Raw genomic sequence first — 19,319 nt, forward strand, 5'->3', positions numbered from 1 at the left:
ACAAAGCTAAAAACCTAGCTTAAAGCAGCTACCATTATAGTAGACTGTGATCAAAGACAAGAATATACAATTTAAGACAAACAGAAAACCCCCAAAAACAAGAACCGGAAGAACCGCCGCCGGAGCCGACTCGTGTAGAGCACGCTCATTCTCCGGGAACCTCCTTGCGTCGGACAACCTTTAAAAGTCCAGATCATCACCATTCGAGATCGGAGAAGTGAACGGTGACCCACACGCGCATGATCAGGGATATAAAACCCTCGGCGCGTGCTGGTCACGCGTCAAAACCAGAATGAACCGCACGGGCTCTTCAAATGACCACCATGACCAGAGAAGGCCGGTGACCACAACAGAAAGGTCTTTGTCGGAGAAATTCCAGCCGAGTCTTGTAGATCTAGCTTTGACATCTCTGCAGGAAACCACCAACACCCGCCATTCACCACGGACCTAGACCAGAAATCTCCTGTTTGCACCAACACACAACAACAAAACAAAGAAAACGAAACTACCTCCACCGGATCTAGTTCCGGGGATAAAAAACCACCACTGGAAACAAAATCAGGGGGACAAAAATCATCCTCGCCCACGGAGGCTCAGGGACAAAACCAGCGCCGAGAGGGGGAGGCGTGAGGCCTCACCCTCCTGCGAAATCATCTCACACAGAGGTCTCTCTCTCTAGAAGTTTCAGACGTTCTCTCTCTAAAAGACGTATTTTTGTTGGACAACTATGCAACATTAATCAGGGTCGATATCAACATTAATTTTGTGAGGAGGATGTTTCGTATGCTGTGTGTTTGTGTTTTAAAATTACACGGTTATCAATGCACATTAATGCTCAGACAAGAGCACAGCTAGCATTCTGGACAAAACTGAAAAAAAAATAATAATAAAAAATTGTGAGGTAAAATTTTTATTTTCAAGGAATTATAATAATATTTAAAAAAAAAATTGGGAAAAACATGGTGGCCACCATGTAGCTCCGCCAACATGGAAATGGAGAAAGTCAAAGAACATACTTTTTTTTTTGTTTCCTGCAAGAGCTTAATATCAGTTAATTTAGGTCTTCAACAGCCAAACACGTAGTATTAACCAAATTAACCAAATGAATCAACCATTTGAAGGTCATACAATTTTCCCTCCAAAGAAGCCTGCACATCTTTGTAATCCCACCTGGGGCTTTACGCTGTCCAATCATCAATGTGCCAAACATCTTTCTCATGTCAATAATTCACCGTCAATACCATTCTTGATTGGAAATAGAAATGGATTAAGACATTTAATTTCGAAACATAAACATATCCACAAACCTAAAATGTTGGATGTGGACTTGATATAAATTTATCAAAAGAGATGGGTTTGTTTGTTATACATGCATACCCGAAATATCAAGTCCCATTACCATTTTATGTTACCATGTGCTTTAGTCTTTCTCTTGGCTAAGATGGATGACGAAGCAGCAAGCACCGAGGTGAGGAAGATGATCCGACGAGGCGCTGCAGCTGTGTGTGCAGTCGCCTTGCCTGTAGCCGGGCTTCTGGTCATCATGGCCATTCTCTTATGGACCATTCGCTCTGGATTTGAAGCTGCTGCTGAAACTCAAAGATATACTGATGACGAGGAAGGCTGCAGCCAGTGGGCTTTCCACGTTGGAGTTGTAACCATGTTCTTTGGTTTCTTGTTTCTGGCTCTTGGGATTCCCATACTTGCTGACTTGTTTCTAAAATTGTCAGAACGGTTGCACCAGCAAGAGGAGCAAAATGGCACTCATCCAGGTAGCAACATGAAAGCTGATATATCTCCTTGGATATAGGATCACCATAACAATTTAGCCCTCCGTTTCTGTTTTACTTATTTTCCCATCCTGTTCTAGTAAATGAATTGCATTGAAAAATATATATAAAAAAAGAAATCTGGAAAGGTCAGAAGGGTGAAGAATGAATACCACAGGCTTACTCTCTGGGATTTGAAGCTATATAAATCCCCCACAACCAAAATTATGGTAAAAGGGAATCTACTTTGAATTGTCTTGTCCAACCCCATCAACACAAAACTTGGCAGAAGCAAAAATGAATTATAAAGCACTAATGAAACCAAACAAAGGTCTGTTTTCGTAGATCTATCCTGTGAGCTTTTTCCGCCATCTGCACTCACAACTCTGCTTTACTTGCTTTATCTCTTTAATTCTCTTCAAGTTTTCTGAACGAAAATATCATATGTGAACAATGAAGCAGCAAGGGAGATGACAATCTGTAAAGCTATTGTTGGTATCCTTGTGAATGTGATCACAGTCTTCATGCTATCGTGTGCCATTTGCACTGGATTTAGACTTGCAACGGAACCCAGAGGAGACAGCAGATACCATTTCTTAACTTTCTCAATTGGACTGGTCACCATTGTCTTCGGTTCCATGTATTTTATCATTGGACTTGCAATGATTTTTGAGCTAGCGATAGATTTGTCTAGCAAGTTGCAGCAGAAAGAGAATAAGGGTGGCACTCATAAACGCCGCAGTATGATTGTTAATATCTTTTGTTTGACATTGCTGTTGTAATCTTCTGTTATTTAATGTTATACTTATTTGAATTATTTCCTTCAGATTGAAGTAATTATGATTTCAGGGCATGCAAATCATGGTTTCAGAAACTATCTTGCATTAAGAAAAATCCATATTTGTTTGGGTATCCCATCCTATCTCTCAATGCTTTAGCTTTCTAAGATACTCATCCCCCAACCTTGCAATTACTCTCCGGATCACGGTTGTAAGATGGGAGAAAGCCTTAACATAAAACAGCCTTCTATGTCTAGCACAAAGTATATACAAGATCTCTCTTCTCCTATTTTAAACATATTGTCTAATAGCTGCCTGGAAAAACAAAGGGGGATGGTATACAGTGTCTACTAATTATTCATATTCTCCTAGAAAGAACTTGTGTACCTGGGTAATGTCAAATATCACTCACAACAAATCCATATTGGATGCCAACCAAAAAATTGAACATTTTTTTTTCCTGGTAATTAACTGGAACCTAGGGCCATCTCATGTTAATATAATCCTTAAAGTGCTAAAGCCAACCAACTTACTATGACTGTAGAGTCAACTACACTAATCATGTTCTTTCACTCAGCACAGTAAGGGCAAAATATCATTGTTGTATCACCAACCAAAATTCTTTTCCCACTCTCTCAAATTGTTTAACATAAATCCTATCCCTGCCAATGTACCACTTGCAAGTTCAACTGTATAAGTATAACTCCTTGGCTGTTCAATCTCAAGCATTGTCGCAACGTGAATAAACCATCCTCGTTAACCTCCATACATCAAATCATATACATCATTCTCAATACTGTACTCCCAAGCTTCAACACCAATCACCAACAGCCAAGGCTTCTGTTCTCATGGTGTCATGCAGTTTTCTACTTGGATACGTGGCCATGGAAAGAGCTAAAGAGAATCTCAATTCTAATTACAACAATTAGCATATTCGCCAGGGTGCTCTCCTATGTATTCACCAAAAAACTTACTTTGAATTCTTCATTTTGAAACACTTCGTTTTGAGATCATGACACACTTTATCTACCTTCCATTTGGTTGCTAGGGAAACTTTTTGGATAATGCAGCAACAAACAGATGGGTAAGGCTCAGCTCGGTGAAACTAAACTTGGAAGGATAATTTCTTCTCTTTCCATAAAACTTTCTAGGCAACCAAACAGAGCATTAAGGAATCACTTAACATGAGTCATGTGTCTCCCATTATGACCCTCCAAACATACACCTAGGCTAGGCAACACATCAATCAAAAAACTGAAACTAAAATAAAAACTTTAGCACATTTTTATTTCTAAAAATATAAGTCAAACAATAACGAGTCAGGAAAACATACACATGAAAGAGAAATTCATTCACAACATAACCCATGAAAATGTACAAAATCTGATCACATAAGAAAAACCCATAAACCTAAAACCCCAAATACCAAAACCCACAAAACTACATCTGATCACCTTAAACCCCAGAAGAGTACAAACATAAAAGAGATAGAGATTAGTGTGATGAACGGGTTAGATGAGCTTGAAAGGAAGGGGCCAAGGAGTGGACCTGGGGACCTCGACCTTGTCCTTGATTCGCTCTATCATCTTCTCCTTCTTCGGCCTCGCGTTCCCGTACGACCCTTTGAATCTCTTCCCCTTCTTCGTCTTCTTGTCCCCACGCCCGCACAGGATCGGCGCCACCCCTCCTGATGATGATGATGATGTCAGAGCAGGTCGCTGCGTCGTCACTACCCGCTTCGCTACTGCGCCGCACCACTGCATCATCGCCATGATGTCTCTTGCTCTTTGCGCCACCACGCTCAAACCCACACTGTCCCACGGGGTTGAAATGGTAGGGGGTTGAGCATGGGCTGAGCTGGGCTGGGCTGGGCTGCTATTTCATGACCCAGACCCAGACCCAGACCCAAGATTAGGATTCCTGTATTTTTTTTAAGATATAAATTCATCATTTTAAATCTTAACCATTATTTTTAGTTTAATTGTTCAGCTTTTCTTGTTTTCCTATTTATCGATTATGATAACTTTTTCTTAATTTATTTTATCTCATTAATTAAGTTGTATGTGGATAATAAAATCTGGCCCATTTAAATACTAATAATAGTTAAGGACTGAGTTTGGCTTACCTCTATTGAAAAAAATTACTGAAAATTTTATGTGCAAAAATTAACAGCGGAGATTATAAGATTATTAATTAATTAATTGTTTTTTTTTTTTTTTTTTCACTTGAGACAATCTTTACCATTAATTTTAACACATGAATTTCACTAGAGATCAGCCAAAATTCCGATTTTTTTTTTTCTTTTATTAATGAAATTTTTACTTTTAGTAATGATACTAAACATTTTAGGGGTAACATCTTTCAACTTGGAAGCCTAGGTTCAATCATCCACAACAGCACATTGCGACTAGGCCCATGTAATAACTCCCTTCCCTTATTTTCATCTCTCCAAAAAAAAATCAACTCAAAACATTCTTAATCTTTTTTACTTTTTATATCACATCAATAATTTTTTTTTATTATTTAAATAAAAAAATTCACTACAATACAATTTTTTTTTTTTTTTTTTTTTCATTTTTTCATATAAATTCTCTCTACTTTATATTACATCAATCACTTTTTACTTTCACTCAACAAAAACATTCCCCTATAAGGGGAGGCGAGGGGAAATACTAAACGGGGCTTAAATCTATACTCACACGGAAAGGAAAGACAGTTTTTTTTTTAAATTGTTCTAATTCAGTTTATTAAATTGGTATATATTTTTAGAGCATTTTTAATTTTGAGGGTTTTATGAAAATGAAAAAAAAAAAATTAAATATGAACTCTTAAAAAATTACATTATAAATGTTATAGGTTTTTTTTTTTTAATACAGTAATTAAGACAAATTATTTTAATAGAATTACCATAATATGTGATTTTTATATGCAATTTTTTAAATACATATAAAAATCACTTACTATAAATCAATTTAAAAAAAAAAAATGAGTGATGGAAATGAGGTTGTGATTGCTGCGGCTCCCAAAGAAACACATAAAACACAAGCTTTATCACCAACACTGCACGAAGCACATTTGCTTGTCAGACTTTTTTGGTTGAGTCTGTGAGAGTTTCACAGTTCCGAAGTCATTCTCTTCAATGGAGCTCTTTGTAGCCACTGCTTTCTCATGGACCCACTCCATCTCTCCCTCTCTTCACATTCCTCAACCCTTTTCTGTGAGTACCCGTATCTCAATTTCTTTTATTTTTCTCGTCATAATTTCCCAGTTTTGTCTTTTGCTTACGCAATGCCTTCTTCTGTATTTTGACGGTTAAGACGTGTGAGACTAGGAGGTTCCGTGTTTGGTGTAGTTCTGATCAAACCCACCAGGTATGCTGTTTTCGAATATTGGGTTTTCATTTTACACAAAAAAAAAAAATAAAGAATTGTTACTTTGGGAACCAAAGTATTGTATCATGTTATTTTGTTTGTCTCTGGTTCCTTGGAGATATCATTTACGCTTTAAAGGTTGTTGTAGGCAAATCAGATGACTGTATCAGTGACCGGAGCTACGGGTTTTATAGGTAGAAGATTGGTGCAAAGGCTGCATGCAGGTAAGAACATCTTTCTGAAGTACTTGTAATCCTAGAGCTATATGCAAATGTAGGTGCATTGACCTTAATTGGCTGTTTTTTTTTTTTTATTATTAAAACCTTCTTTGTTTGTCCACAGTTTCTCATGATGTGATGGTAATTTCTACTTGCAGTTATGGACATTCATCCATATCAGTAGTTATGCATTATCTACCTCAAGGGCCTGTTGATGCTTCATGCTTTATGTGGCACTTAAAAGCATTTGATTTTAACTTTGTTTGCTAGATGATAGGTGAAATTTACTCTTCAAATGCTGTATAGATTATGTACCTCAAGTGTCAAATTCCAAAATATTGTTTACCATTTACAGGGCATCTAGGATAGGTATTTTGTTCAAATTTCCTCGTATCTTATTGGATGTGAGTTATTTTTTAAACTGGAAGGAAACAAGGTGCATTAACAACAAGCAAATCAATTCAAGGTTGGGCTGCATTAAATTGGTCCTTGGTGAAAACCCAATAGACTAACTATTTTCTGTCTGTGATGTTGAAGCTATATATGATCGGTTTTGTTAAGTTGTCTTTCTACTTATAGCATTCAGACCATGAGCTTCTGCATGATATGTATGTATCGAGTTGGGCTATCTATGGTCTTCCCTTATATCTACATTGCAATGCAGATAATCATTGCGTTCGCGTCTTGACACGCTCTAGATCTAAGGCTGAGTTAATTTTTCCGGGTAAGAAGGTAATGGATATTTGAAGTCAGTTGATTGATGCTTACAATTTGCAAATATTGAAGAAATATTACTTGTTATGAATGGTGAATGTTTTGAAAACTTGTTTAATAGAGAAGCTCTTTTGAGCAGAGAGAGTGAAATAAATTTTCAGTTGATAAAAGATATTATTTAGTTTCATTTTAAAAAGAATAATAACTGCACTTTTTTACTTATTTTTTGTTATTAATTGGAACAAATAAATGTCGAAAATATTTTCTTTCTAGGAGATTTGGCTTAATTCTTGAACTATGTCCTTGCGCTTGTAGTCAAGAACTTTCCAGGAATAGTGATTGCAGAGGAGCCAGAGTGGAAAGACTGCATTCATGGTTCAAACGGTGTTGTGAACTTGGCTGGGCTGCCAATAAGTACGCGATGGTCTTATGAGGTCAGTATCACTTGCTCATGCAACATATTATTTGCATGTGACTCTACCCTTTACCTTTTGAGTTTCACACAAGTGGTGACTACACCAAGAGAAGCTGCATATTGCATTAAAATCCCTGGTGCATTTTACTTACTTTTATATCCTTGATGTATTGGGATTTGTCATTAGACAAGTCAAAACCTGTCTTGTACTTTACTGAATATTGCTTGTGTGGCCAGTACTCTTTCATATATGTGTGTGCGTGTGTAGGTAAGTGTTGTTGTATGCACTTTATATGTTTTTGAGATTATTGTCAGTCTGCAATAATGCTGTAAACTACTGCCATCATGTCTCATGATGATGTCAATAGTAGGACGTAGTGTATCATATATTCTTACAGCCAGTGACATTTACTAATTTCTTGTTGTGTTCCAGATCAAGAGAGAGATTAAGCAAAGCCGGATTAGAGTCACCTCGAAGGTCAGCAATCACAGTCCAATCCCAATCTTTTCATATGCGCAAGTCAAGAAAAATTTCCTTCTCCTTTTTGTTTTTTTTTTGGGGGGCGGGGGGTGAATGCAAAAAGTGATGAGCATTTAGAATTTCTGATGTCTGGCTCTTCATCTGACCATTTCAACTGATTGTGAAGGTTGTAGATTTAATAAATGATGCGCCAGATGCAGTTCGGCCTACAGTTTTAGTTAGCGCAACCGCTGTTGGTTACTATGGTCTGCATCTAGCACCAACTTCTCTATTCTTTTATAGTACTATTAGAGAGGCATACTTCATTCTTTTCTTCAAATTGTTTGTAAAATATTTTCAGTGATTAAATTAGATGTCTGGGATTGCCCTAGTGTCCAACTATGGAGCACATTCTGATATTCACCTGGAAATTATTTTTCCATTGAATCGATGTTATTCTTTTATATTTCAGATAATGTTTCTAAGCTACCCCTTATGTTACTTTTGATATGAAAATTTTCATCCAAAGAAGTTTGATTAATGCCCTGTAATAAATCTTGATGTTACGCTTGCTTAGTAACTCAATTGACGAAATTGAAGCAAGGCTTCTCTCCCTCCCTCCCTCCCTCCCTCCCTCCCTCTGTGTGTGTGTGTGTGTGTTGCTTTACTACTTGTTTTCCCACTTTTTTTTCAATTCTTTTCATATTCTCAGGCTCTAGTGAAACACAAGTATTTGATGAACAAAGTCCATCAGGAAATGATTACTTGGCTGAGGTAGACAAATTGATTTTAATCTCCATTATTATTAATGCTTAATTTCCTTTAAGATATAGTAGTGTATCACATTGAAATTATTCTTAGATAAATGTTGCTTGGCATTATATTTGTCCATTATCTTGATTACAGCTTCCACATATTTGAATGCAAAATCTCACCATTGTTCTTGTTTTAACCAACGCTGTAAATCTTCTCAGGTTTGTAGAGAATGGGAAGCAACAGCCCTCAGAGTAAATAAGGATGTCAGACTATCACTTATTCGCATTGGTGTTGTTCTTGGTAAAGATGGTGGTGCTTTAGGTATGACTAATCTTTTAAACTCGCATTATATGCGTATAACTTTACTTCTCGTTATGACTTCTGATTTTTCAGTCTTCACATTTAAACTGTCAACCTGAAGAATACATATTGACCAATCTAGTCAATCTGTTAGAGTTGTGCGGCTTCTGAGTAGAGTCAGAAGATAGTGTCTCATAATTATCATTAGCATTCAAAGTCTCTTGTTTTCTAATCAAACTATATCTGGGAAATGCTGTTAGAATTGTTTGATTTATCTGGTCAGAGTAACTAACCATACATGTCTAGAGTTCTATAATACTATCAACTGTTAAAGTTGAAGAGGCTTGATTCTGCTGATGTATGGATACTTACATCTTTGAACCTTTGCAGCTAAAATGATCCCTCTCTTCATGATGTTTGCTGGTGGTCCTTTGGGCTCTGGAAAACAATGGTATCGTACTCAATTTGTCTTTCATAAAAGCTCACTGTGTGACAGTTATTTACTACTGAGCAATTTCAATTTGCATTGCAGGTGCTGAAATTGCTTTCCTTTTACTATAAACGAACTGAATATGCTATACTATCTGATAGCACTGTGAAAATATTTTTGCTGTAATTCAGTTGGTTTTCCCTTTATATATTTATTACTGAATAGGTCAAATTATATTGAGATTGATCAGATATGGTCCTTGTATTCATTTATTCTCCTCCATAACTTCAAATAATTGATTGTTCTCATAGTTGTGTAGGTTTTCCTGGATTCATCTGGATGACATAGTGAACCTAATATATGAAGCTCTATCCAATCCATCGTATAAAGGTAAACATTTTACATGCATACATACATTCATGGGAGTTTTTTACGCAACAATAATGGAAAGTAAAATGTAGGACTGAGATTAATATTCAGGCATTATGCTTTCTCCAGACCACCCCGCTTCTATTTTCCATCTTTAGTTTGTAAGCATGTTTTAGTTTCCTATGCAATCTGGTGCTTAAGAATTACTATCTGTATTTTTCGTTATTTGTGTCTTGTAATATGAAGATGATATAAAATATATGAAGCTAGGACTTCTTTGCCATTACTATACCTTTCACATTCACTGCGATTTCTTTATTAGCCTCACATTTGTTGTTGATATAGCTGTGCTAGATATTTCTCCTAGACCTGGTAAACCATTGAGCTCCGAGCTCCATCTTCTCTTCCATCAAAATCCTCACATTATGGTATAATTGAATTTTTATTTTTCAAAACCTAAATGTCAGGGGTTATCAATGGAACTGCACCAAACCCTGTTAGACTGGCCGAAATGTGTGGACAATTGGGAAATGCCATGGGCCGGCCCTCATGGCTGCCTGTACCTGAAGTTGCGCTCAAAGCAGTCCTTGGAGAAGGTGCTTCTGTGGTAAGAATTTGTTTATTTTGTTGCTTCTTCCTCTTTATCTATTCTCTTGGAAATCGTATTTCGCTGAAAAACATTGACTGAGCTCATTGCAGGTTTTGGAAGGGCAACGGGTGCTTCCCGCTAGAGCCAAGGAATTGGGTTTCCCATTCAAGTACCCCTATGTGAAAGATGCACTTAAAGCCATTCTCTCATAAGAAAGTCAGCACATGATGTGATAAAGCAACCAGTATATTCTTTATTCTTTGAGTAAAGGCTAGGCTTCAGCAAACATCAACAAACAAGCAGTCAGAATTTGGTGATTAGATCTAGTGAGACTGAGGTCTGCACGGAAACTGTCGGTAGGTTTTCTTATTTTCTTGTCAGCAAACACTTCTTTTGAAATGATCTGCATTTGCCCGTCAAAATGTATTGGGAGTTCTAGAGCATAAGTTACTGCTTTTTTTCTGATTTTGTGGTCTTTGCAGTAGTTTGGAATTGGAATAACTAGATGTGCTTCTTCTTTTGATCTGGCAAAAAATCTCTCAATTATAAATTATGAAGTTTATGTACCCCTTGAAAGCTTGCTAGTGGTTTCTATTGGAGCCGGAATTCTGCCTCATCCTATTGGTAGCAGCGATCTGTATGTCTCTGATATACGCTAACCTGTATTCCTCATATGTTTATAGTTGGCATATGCCATCTTGTCAAAATCCATACTTGCACATGCAGATTGTTCAATTTGATGAGTCCTCTGAAATGGAACAAATTTGTGAATCATGTTAGATCGCTCAAAGCAAATTCATGATGGATGAGTTCCAACAACAATCAAAAGCCAATAAAGTTTCAGGCAATGCCCATATGATTGACTGGTAAATACATAAGTCGGGGACAAGATTCATCTACATTCGCTTATAGGTGGCAACTCGTGTTCGCGTGTCAGGTTTGATTGTGTCGAAATATAGGTAATAAGACTATATTGGTGAATTATAACTCGATTCATTTAATGAAATGAGTTAAATCTTTTAATCTTAACTCATTAATTTTGTATAGGATTCATATCGGGGTTCACGCGTCGTGTTAAAAATTATCAGTCCTAAATGCTGTATGTCGAGTTGTAGTCGTATCGTGTCGAGACATGTGTATAAGACTATATAGGTCAATTTTAATCCGATCAATTTAATTAAAGGTGTCAGACTCTTTAATCCTAACCTTCTAATTTTGTGTTAGGTTCGTGTTGAATTCACAAGTTATGTCAAAAATGCCAAGCAAGGCTTTAAGGATGACAAAGTTTTTCAAAATCACTGTGAAGACCTTCTATTCTTTCTCTTCCAAGCCACCTTCATCTACAACTTTCTGCCCAAACCCCAGACCTAACTCCTCCACAGAACACATGGGAAAAACAAATTTTGACAAAACTATATACAATTCTAAAACAAACCGTATAATGCATATACTAAAATATAATTATCCAAAAATTATACAGAATTACATTAAAAACAATAAGAAATTACACATTTTAAAAGCAATAATTCCTTACTAACAATGAACTCTAAAATAGTAAAACAGAGCAATATAATCAAACATCTCACATCTAAATTTTACACTAAAATGGACAGCTTCTAACATATAACAAATACAACTACCTCTCAAGCTCCTAACATTGACTGGCCTTTGGATTCTTCATTGCAAAGTATGCCATAGAAAGTGTATTAAATCCATCAGTCTTTTTTCTCTTGGGGTTTCGTAGCTTCCATGGAGTTTTGCTGAATCAGTTTGGTCATTGTCTTCGGACCATTATTCATTTTATTGTACTTTATTCGACATAATGCCCATCTTTGAAACTGCAATTGCATTCAAAAGAAATTGAGCAAAATGGATTAGAAATTAAGATTGTTGAAACAAACCATGGAACACATGCACTATGATGAATGTAGACATGATAACCAGTCCCAGGAAACCAAGAAAAAGAAAGTCAAATACAAAACCAAGCAAAAAGTGTTACGAAAGACGTTGACATAATTTGCATTAGTTTATCTTAGAGTAATCGTAGCTTAATTAAATAAAGATAGTTATAGTTATTCATTTAAGTTAAGAGTCTTTTAATTATTTCTCCTAGTTAGAGTTAGAGTTATCTCTAACTAGTTTATTTGTATTAGGAGTTCATCTCCTATTCTATGTCTTTGTAATTTTCTTATTTATATGCGTAAATGATTAATAAAAAGTAAGCAGAATTAATCCAAAACCTTATGTTTGAAAATGTTTAAGTTCTTTCAGAACTTAAAATCTATTATGTTGCGTGTTTGCAAAATCTTTCACGTAACAAAAAGACATCTAAAGATCGAAAGAAAAGAAGAAGGAGGTGGGCATTCAAGAAAATGAGAAAAACAAGCAAAGAAAAGGAGAATAAAAGAGTGGGCATTCAAGAAAAGAAGAACATATATACAATGATTCAATGAAGGAGAAAAAGATCAAAAGGAAAAGTAAGAGGGAAGAAAAACATACAATGAAAGAATGAAACAGCCTAGTTAAAACCGAAAAGAATGAAAAACATTCAAAATTGCACAGTTGAAGTTGTAACAGAGGAAGTAGTGTCAAAACCGAAAGTAACAAGACCAGTTATAAACAGTTGGACGACGCTTTCATTTTTAAACATCATATGAACATGTTACGTCCTAAAAGGTTAAGGGTTTAACCAGAGAAATATGTTATTCGTACAATTGTTATACAATAATGCTGATGTGTTTAATATTTTTTTTTTTAAAAAAAAAAATGTGAAAATGCTGGATATATCAGCAATGCTGTATAGCTAACATATCTCTTAACCTCTCTAAAAAAAATAAATAAACTTATCTCTTCACCAAATTAATACCTAAAAGTCTAAAGCTTTTGGAGGTCTAACCATTAATAAGAAGGAAAATGTTAGATTTACAACACCAATACAACAACTGCACAATAACCTCTCACATGAAGGTGGGTCCCACACACTGGGACCCAACCTTATGTGAGGGGTAATTGTACAGTTGTTGTGATGGTTTAGTGCAAGAATCAAATTCTAAGAAATAAGATTTAGCAATCTGGTAGTTTCTTAAATGGCGGGTCATGACTTCTGACTCTAATACCATGTTAAATTATCATTTATCCAAAAAGTTTAAACTGATAGGAAGAAATATATTGAATAATTTAATCAATACTCTAACTGTACCAAATTGATTTTCGAGTAAGTTATTTATTTAAATTGGTCTCTACCATCAGTAGTTTGACAGAAACCATTAGATGCACGAATTATGCAACAAACATTGCAAAATTTACTACATTTTTTACAAACTGACATTGCGATATACTAGTAGTTAATAAAAACACCCTCATTTTGTTTATTGTTTCTGGATTTAGCATTGTTTGTTTCGTTTGGGTTTATTGTTATCGGAGCCCAGCCCTCTTGGATGAGGATTCTCTATAATTATTTGTCTGAATTTGAGATAATTCGGATAGGCGATTGCGAAAGACCACTTATAAAATACATCTAACCAGATAAGTAGTTGGACATCTCAATTTTTATTTGGTCATATGAGTTATATTAGTGGTATCTCACAATTACCTGCTTAAATTCTCTCAAATTTAAACAAATAATTGTAGATGATATTGATTAACCGCTCTTGATGCATCCCTCTTGATCTAATTGTTCTTTGTAACACTTATCCTTATTAATCAATAATTTACCTTTTTTTTTAAAAAATTACGTGGAAACAAACTTTTGAAGTTGGTGATGTATCGATTGTCGGTTGACACAAAGGATGCCACATCGTTTGTAGAAATTTATGTAGTGAAGCTGTCGGTAGTAGCTCTAACATTTTCCTTGGGCCTGGAAGGTTTTCGACAGTCGGTGGAAGCCCAAGAGGCCCAATCCTGAGAGATGTGTAGTACACCTGGCAGACACCCCCCATGGCGTGGAAACTACGCACGGGAGTACATCCTTAGCCAACATCACAAAACCGATTCTTTTCTTTTTCCTCAAGTTCCACACTGTACAATTCTCAGCGCTTTCGGTTTCTCAGATCAAAGACCAGAGCTTCGCTCTCTCTGTCTCTCAACCTCTTCGTCTTCGGTAATTTCAATTCGCCCCCTTAATTTCACTAATTTGCCATTCACTGTTTTCCTTTTTTATTTTTCAATCTGAATTTGATTTTGGATCTAATCACTTCTGCATTTTGTGAAGTTTCTTTCCAAATTACCCCTGTTTGCTTGCCGAGAAAGCTAAGGAAAAGAAAGGAAAATTTAAAACTTGAAACTTTATCGTGCCTCGTCTTTCTTTCAGTAAATTATAAATTAGAAAAATAAATTTTCTACTGGGTTTTTTCAGTTGTATTAGCTCAAGTTCACTGGAATTTTTCGTTTGCTGAGGTAAATGATGGAAATTTCAATAATCAAGATTTTTATTTTTATTTTTCTATGGTAAATTCGTAGCTAAATGGGGTCTTAGGGTATTTAAAGTTTATAATTTTGCGTCCACAAATTTAATTTAATCCGTTTAGGTCTTGGAGTCTTTGATGAATGCCTGTAAAATTTCGTTTCTATTAGTTTTGTTTTAGTTATAGCTCAATTTTTTTACTTTTTTTTTTTGATAAAACTGAAAAATAATTGAGAAAGGCATTCATAGATGATAAGAAATCAAAATTTGGAATCTGTAATTGTTTTGTCTTATTGGTATTTGGCAAAACTCGGATAAGCTGTAAACTTGTTGTGAGTGCCTCTGCTTGGTGATATGTTTTGTGTACTGAGATTATTTGATGTGTTTGGTGTATGAGGCGATGATAAATTTAATGGATAATTGTTTGGTTTTCTTGTTCTTGCAGGGAGCTTTTGGAGGTTCAGTTATCTGGTGTGACCATCTATTCGTGGTAGAAAATGGTATGTTTTCGCTTGGACTTCTCTAGTGTTAATCACTTTGATGACAATGCCTGCTGTGGCTGATTTATTGGCACTTGAGAAGTGTTCATATTCTCATGCTATTATTGTCAAATGTGAATGATCGAGTGGGCTCTGAGGGGGAAAGACTTGGGACAAGAATTTATGATTTGTTAATGGTTAATTATCTCGTATAATTTATAAGTATGCCCTATTGTTTGTCAAATTTCATTTTTTTTTTGAAGGATGATGATTATTTATACTTAATCCTTCTGGTTGTGAAAGTGCAGTTTTTCGACGGGTATGGGTATCATGGGACATCATTTGAGCAGACATATCGATGTTACCCTGCATCTTTTATTGAAAAGGTGGAAATGTCTTCATCTCTTATTTTAATCTTCTCTAATAGAGACTTTTTCATCTTTACTATACTAAGTTATGCACACTTGCTCCGCTCCATACATCAGTGGTATTTTAAGCTTGGCAACTTATAATGGTTCAAGACCTTGTAGACTGATCATATCGCAGTTGTGCATTAAAAAACAGTATCACAGCTAATTCTGGTTCTCAGAAATCTCTAGCTCTTTCATCTTTAGGAAGGCAATTAATTCACACATTTGTTTTTAGGTCCTGAGGAGAAAGAAGTTAGAAATTCTTGTTTCTCCTAGGAAAAAATTTTGCTCTCTCAGCACATATGAATCAAATCCTATGTGCTTGCATTTGTGATCTTGGAAGTTTATATTCTTTTTTTTTCCTCAACTTTTCTGTTGTTTAACTCCAATTTATTTTATATATCCTGCAGCCACAACTTGAAAGTGGTGATAAAAGTAAGTTTTTCATATTCATCCCACTTTCTGTGATTAGATTTCAGTTATATGTGTATTATTTTTTTTTATCGTTTGAAATCTTGTTGTTTCAGTTATAATGCCTCCTTCAGCCCTTGACCGCCTTGGTTAGTTCTTCTAATTTGATCTCTTATTATGCAGTATTTTATTTGTGGTTGATGTAGTTTATGTTCCTCGTTGCCTCATATCATGAATGCTAATGTGGATAACAAACTTGCAGCGTCTTTACATATCGATTATCCAATGTTGTTTGAACTTCGGAATAATGCTGCTGAGCGGTTTTCTCATTGTGGGGTTCTTGAGTTCATTGCAGAAGAAGGCATGATCTATATGCCTTATTGGGTAGGCTTTCAGAAGTGCTTTTTGCTATATTCTTGGAATTAGTACTGCAATTTGCTACAAGTAAATTTAAAGTGTCAGAGATGTCTTCTCATAATTTAATGTGCCTTTTCTTTTTTTCATTATTTCTATATAGATGATGGAGAACATGCTCTTACAAGAGGGGGACATTGTGCGAGTGAAAAATGTGACTCTTCCGAAAGGAACATATGTTAAATTGCAACCCCACACAAAGGACTTTTTGGATATCTCTAACCCAAAAGCTATGTAAGTTGATGATTTTTATGTTATTAATCATTAGTTAGTGGTGGATATGGTATTTCTCAAGATAGTGATGTCCTCGTTTGGCAAAGAAGGGGATTCATGCAATTGAATTCCTATTGCGTGTGAATGTAATGCATCATGTCATGTCCTGTTTCCAACAGGTCTATGGTCTTTGGTGTCATGTGAATTCAGGTAATGCTGTGAACAAGGAGGCCCACTGTTGATTCTATAAAGAAGAATGGAATCAAAATGAGGGGCTCTTATAAAGGAGGACAATGAAACAAGTTAATAAATAATAACACAGTACTTTATTGTTCTGTTCTTGTCATGTCCATCCCTTGTTTACCATAGAGTGTATTTCTGTGGTCTATCTGTGTAGTGCTGACTATCTGTTCCATATCATCCACTCAACTAGCTATTCCCTTATTATTCTAAGATATAAAGATGTTATTCATCCTGTTATGCCTGTTGTTTATTTGCATAGATAAGTGTAGAATTTCTATTGTATGATTTTACTTCCTTTTTTTCATGCAGCTTAGAGACAACGTTAAGGAATTTTTCCTGCTTAACCACTGGGGATAGTATTATGGTGGCATATAACAACAAGAAGTATTACATAGATATTATAGAAACAAAGCCTGCTAGTGCAATAAGCATCATTGAGACGGACTGTGAGGTGGACTTTGCACCTCCCCTGGATTACAAGGAACCTGAAAAGCCTGTTGCATCTGCTCATCCAGGCAAGGGACCAGCTCAAGGTGCATATTTTTCCTTTCTGCCTCGTTATGCTTTGTTTGTCTCAGTTTCTTTCTGTTATCATTGCTTTTTTACTCATAATGGAGAGTGAATGTGCTATGTAGTTTCTCTCTTTTATCATATCTCACATAAAAGGAGGTACTCGACCTATTTCTAGGGGACACACAAAAATTATCTGGATTAAATTTTTGTTTATTATGGTACTTAAAGTTTCTCTTAGTTAGATGAAATCACTTGATATCCAATTTTGTGCACTACTTGGTACATTCTGCACTTTTTTGTTAAAAATATAACATAATAGATGTGCTTCTTTCTTTTACTTCCCAAAAAAAAAAAAAACTAATTTAATTGTCTCTTTTGTTCTTGCAGCTGAAGAGGCTCCAGCTGAAACTGAACCTAAATTCAACCCTTTCACTGGAGTAGGAAGACGCTTGGATGGGAAATCTTTGGCGCATCAGTCTGAACCAGTTTCTTCCTTAGGGTCCAAAGAGAAGCGACCTGACGCTGCCAATGGTAGTAATGCAAAGCCTTCTGCAGGGTCTAGTTCACAAAGCACCAATCGTCAGGCTCAGGGAAAGCTTGTGTTTGGATCAAATGTAAACCGTGCTCCTAAAGAAACAGAAAAGGTACCAGTGTTTCGTCCTTTGTAAACCGCTATATCATACTTATTGGGACATGATTTTTCTACATCACATTACCCTACATTAACTCTATACCAAGATGCATGGGTCCGATATATGTGGGTCCCATATACATGGGTCTTACACCCAATGTGTCTTAGTGTAGAGTTAATGTAGGGTAGTGTGATGTAGAAATAACACATCCCGATACTTATTTGGCTCTCCAAAAGGATCTAACAAAAACACTGCTGCAGGTAGCTGCAAAAGAATCTAAACAAGAGCAGCCCCCAAAGAAAGAAGAGCCAAAATTCCAGCCTTTTTCTGGGAAAAAGTACTCATTGAGGGGTTGATGGATTTTCAAACAATCAACTGCTTTTAGCTTGTTTTGTTATCCTTCCCCTGTACCTATGTGGATCAAGACATACAATAGAATTATGTATTCAACTGGGATGTTTGTACTATCAGAAGATGAAATAGTAAGGTTCTCATGTCAAATGAAGAAATGAAAAGAAAATCTTATTTTATTTGTTACTGAAATTTTGAAGTGGGCGTGGGCGAGCAACTGTGCCTGCAGAACTCCTTAACAAGTAGGATTTAGCCTTATGTTAGAGGGAGCGAGTTTTGATTGGAAGGTGAAACTAGGGGTCCACTCTTTTTAGCTTTTCTCTAAAGAAAGGAAGTAGTATCCCCTACAGCTTCCCAGCAAGCGAGTGGGCCTCCTGCTCGGCAAGGAGGAGAGCCCCTACTCGAGCAGGAGCTGTCTCTCATTCTGTCTCCCTTACAATTTCTCCTTTGCTTCATCCGGTGGTGGTAATAATAGGAATCTCCAAATAATCGTCAATAGGCATTTGTAGGCTTACTGTTTTCCTTTATTGATTTCTTTTAATTGTTTTTCTATGTTCTTCTAGAATGAATGTTCTTTAGCATTTAATCCTTTTTTTTTTCTTTTTCTTTTTTTACCGTCTTGGCTTTGGGTAACTTGATATTGGGCTTCAAATTGAGGGTCCCAAAATTAGTTGTGCTGCACTGTAACAAGACCCTACTCCTTTATAATTAAAACGAAAGGCAATTCTGTATCTTGAAGGTCAGATGAACAATCAGGATTTCCTTAATATTTTTAGGGTATTCTATTGGATAGATTTATTTATGCCCCGTTTGTTTCGGCGTAAAATAGTTTCCGTTGTAAAATGGTTTCGGGGAAGTCATTTTTCAAAAAAATATTTTCCGTCGAAATTATTTTTCGGTGTTTTGGCGCGTACGGAAAATTACAAATATTTTTTATATTTTAATTTAATCATATTAATTTAAAAAAATTAAATTTTATTCACAAAATAAAAAAATATTAATATAAAAATATTTTTTAAAATTTGGCATATACAAATTCCTGCAAAAGTTGCCAGAATCCAGCCATTTTCACCGGATTCCG

At 35.8% G+C, this 19,319-nt stretch overlaps 4 protein-coding genes across 4 annotated transcripts; 3 read left to right on the top strand and 1 right to left on the bottom strand.

The window, feature by feature from the left end:
- Positions 1-1,407: 1,407 nt before the first annotated feature.
- On the top strand, positions 1,408-2,586 carry LOC133880901 (uncharacterized). Its single transcript, XM_062319858.1, has 2 exons — positions 1,408-1,772; positions 2,232-2,586. The coding sequence occupies exons 1-2, from the start codon at positions 1,442-1,444 to the stop codon at positions 2,549-2,551; spliced, it is 651 nt and encodes a 216-aa protein (XP_062175842.1). The 5' UTR covers positions 1,408-1,441; the 3' UTR covers positions 2,552-2,586.
- A 1,223-nt stretch (positions 2,587-3,809) lies between these two features.
- Positions 3,810-4,380, bottom strand: LOC133880902 (small ribosomal subunit protein bTHXm). The gene has a single exon (XM_062319859.1). It carries the CDS (start codon positions 4,318-4,320, stop codon positions 4,060-4,062), a length of 261 nt encoding a protein of 86 aa, XP_062175843.1. The 5' UTR covers positions 4,321-4,380; the 3' UTR covers positions 3,810-4,059.
- A 1,240-nt stretch (positions 4,381-5,620) lies between these two features.
- LOC133882122 (epimerase family protein SDR39U1 homolog, chloroplastic) lies at positions 5,621-10,738 on the top strand. The gene is made up of 13 exons (XM_062321228.1): positions 5,621-5,765; positions 5,866-5,919; positions 6,068-6,143; positions 6,802-6,861; positions 7,167-7,285; positions 7,700-7,744; positions 7,914-7,992; positions 8,439-8,500; positions 8,701-8,803; positions 9,173-9,233; positions 9,532-9,602; positions 10,049-10,188; positions 10,281-10,738. Exons 1-13 carry the CDS (start codon positions 5,688-5,690, stop codon positions 10,380-10,382), a joined length of 1,050 nt encoding a protein of 349 aa, XP_062177212.1. The 5' UTR covers positions 5,621-5,687; the 3' UTR covers positions 10,383-10,738.
- Positions 10,739-14,111: 3,373 nt separating this feature from the next.
- LOC133882591 (uncharacterized) lies at positions 14,112-18,430 on the top strand. The gene is made up of 10 exons (XM_062321795.1): positions 14,112-14,269; positions 15,018-15,072; positions 15,360-15,437; positions 15,872-15,896; positions 15,989-16,021; positions 16,135-16,256; positions 16,390-16,520; positions 17,052-17,275; positions 17,643-17,899; positions 18,148-18,430. Exons 2-10 carry the CDS (start codon positions 15,070-15,072, stop codon positions 18,241-18,243), a joined length of 969 nt encoding a protein of 322 aa, XP_062177779.1. The 5' UTR covers positions 14,112-14,269; positions 15,018-15,069; the 3' UTR covers positions 18,244-18,430.
- Positions 18,431-19,319: the final 889 nt, after the last annotated feature.

The sequence above is a fragment of the Alnus glutinosa genome, chromosome 11 (genome assembly GCF_958979055.1).
Source record: "Alnus glutinosa chromosome 11, dhAlnGlut1.1, whole genome shotgun sequence".
NCBI lineage: Eukaryota > Viridiplantae > Streptophyta > Magnoliopsida > Fagales > Betulaceae > Alnus > Alnus glutinosa.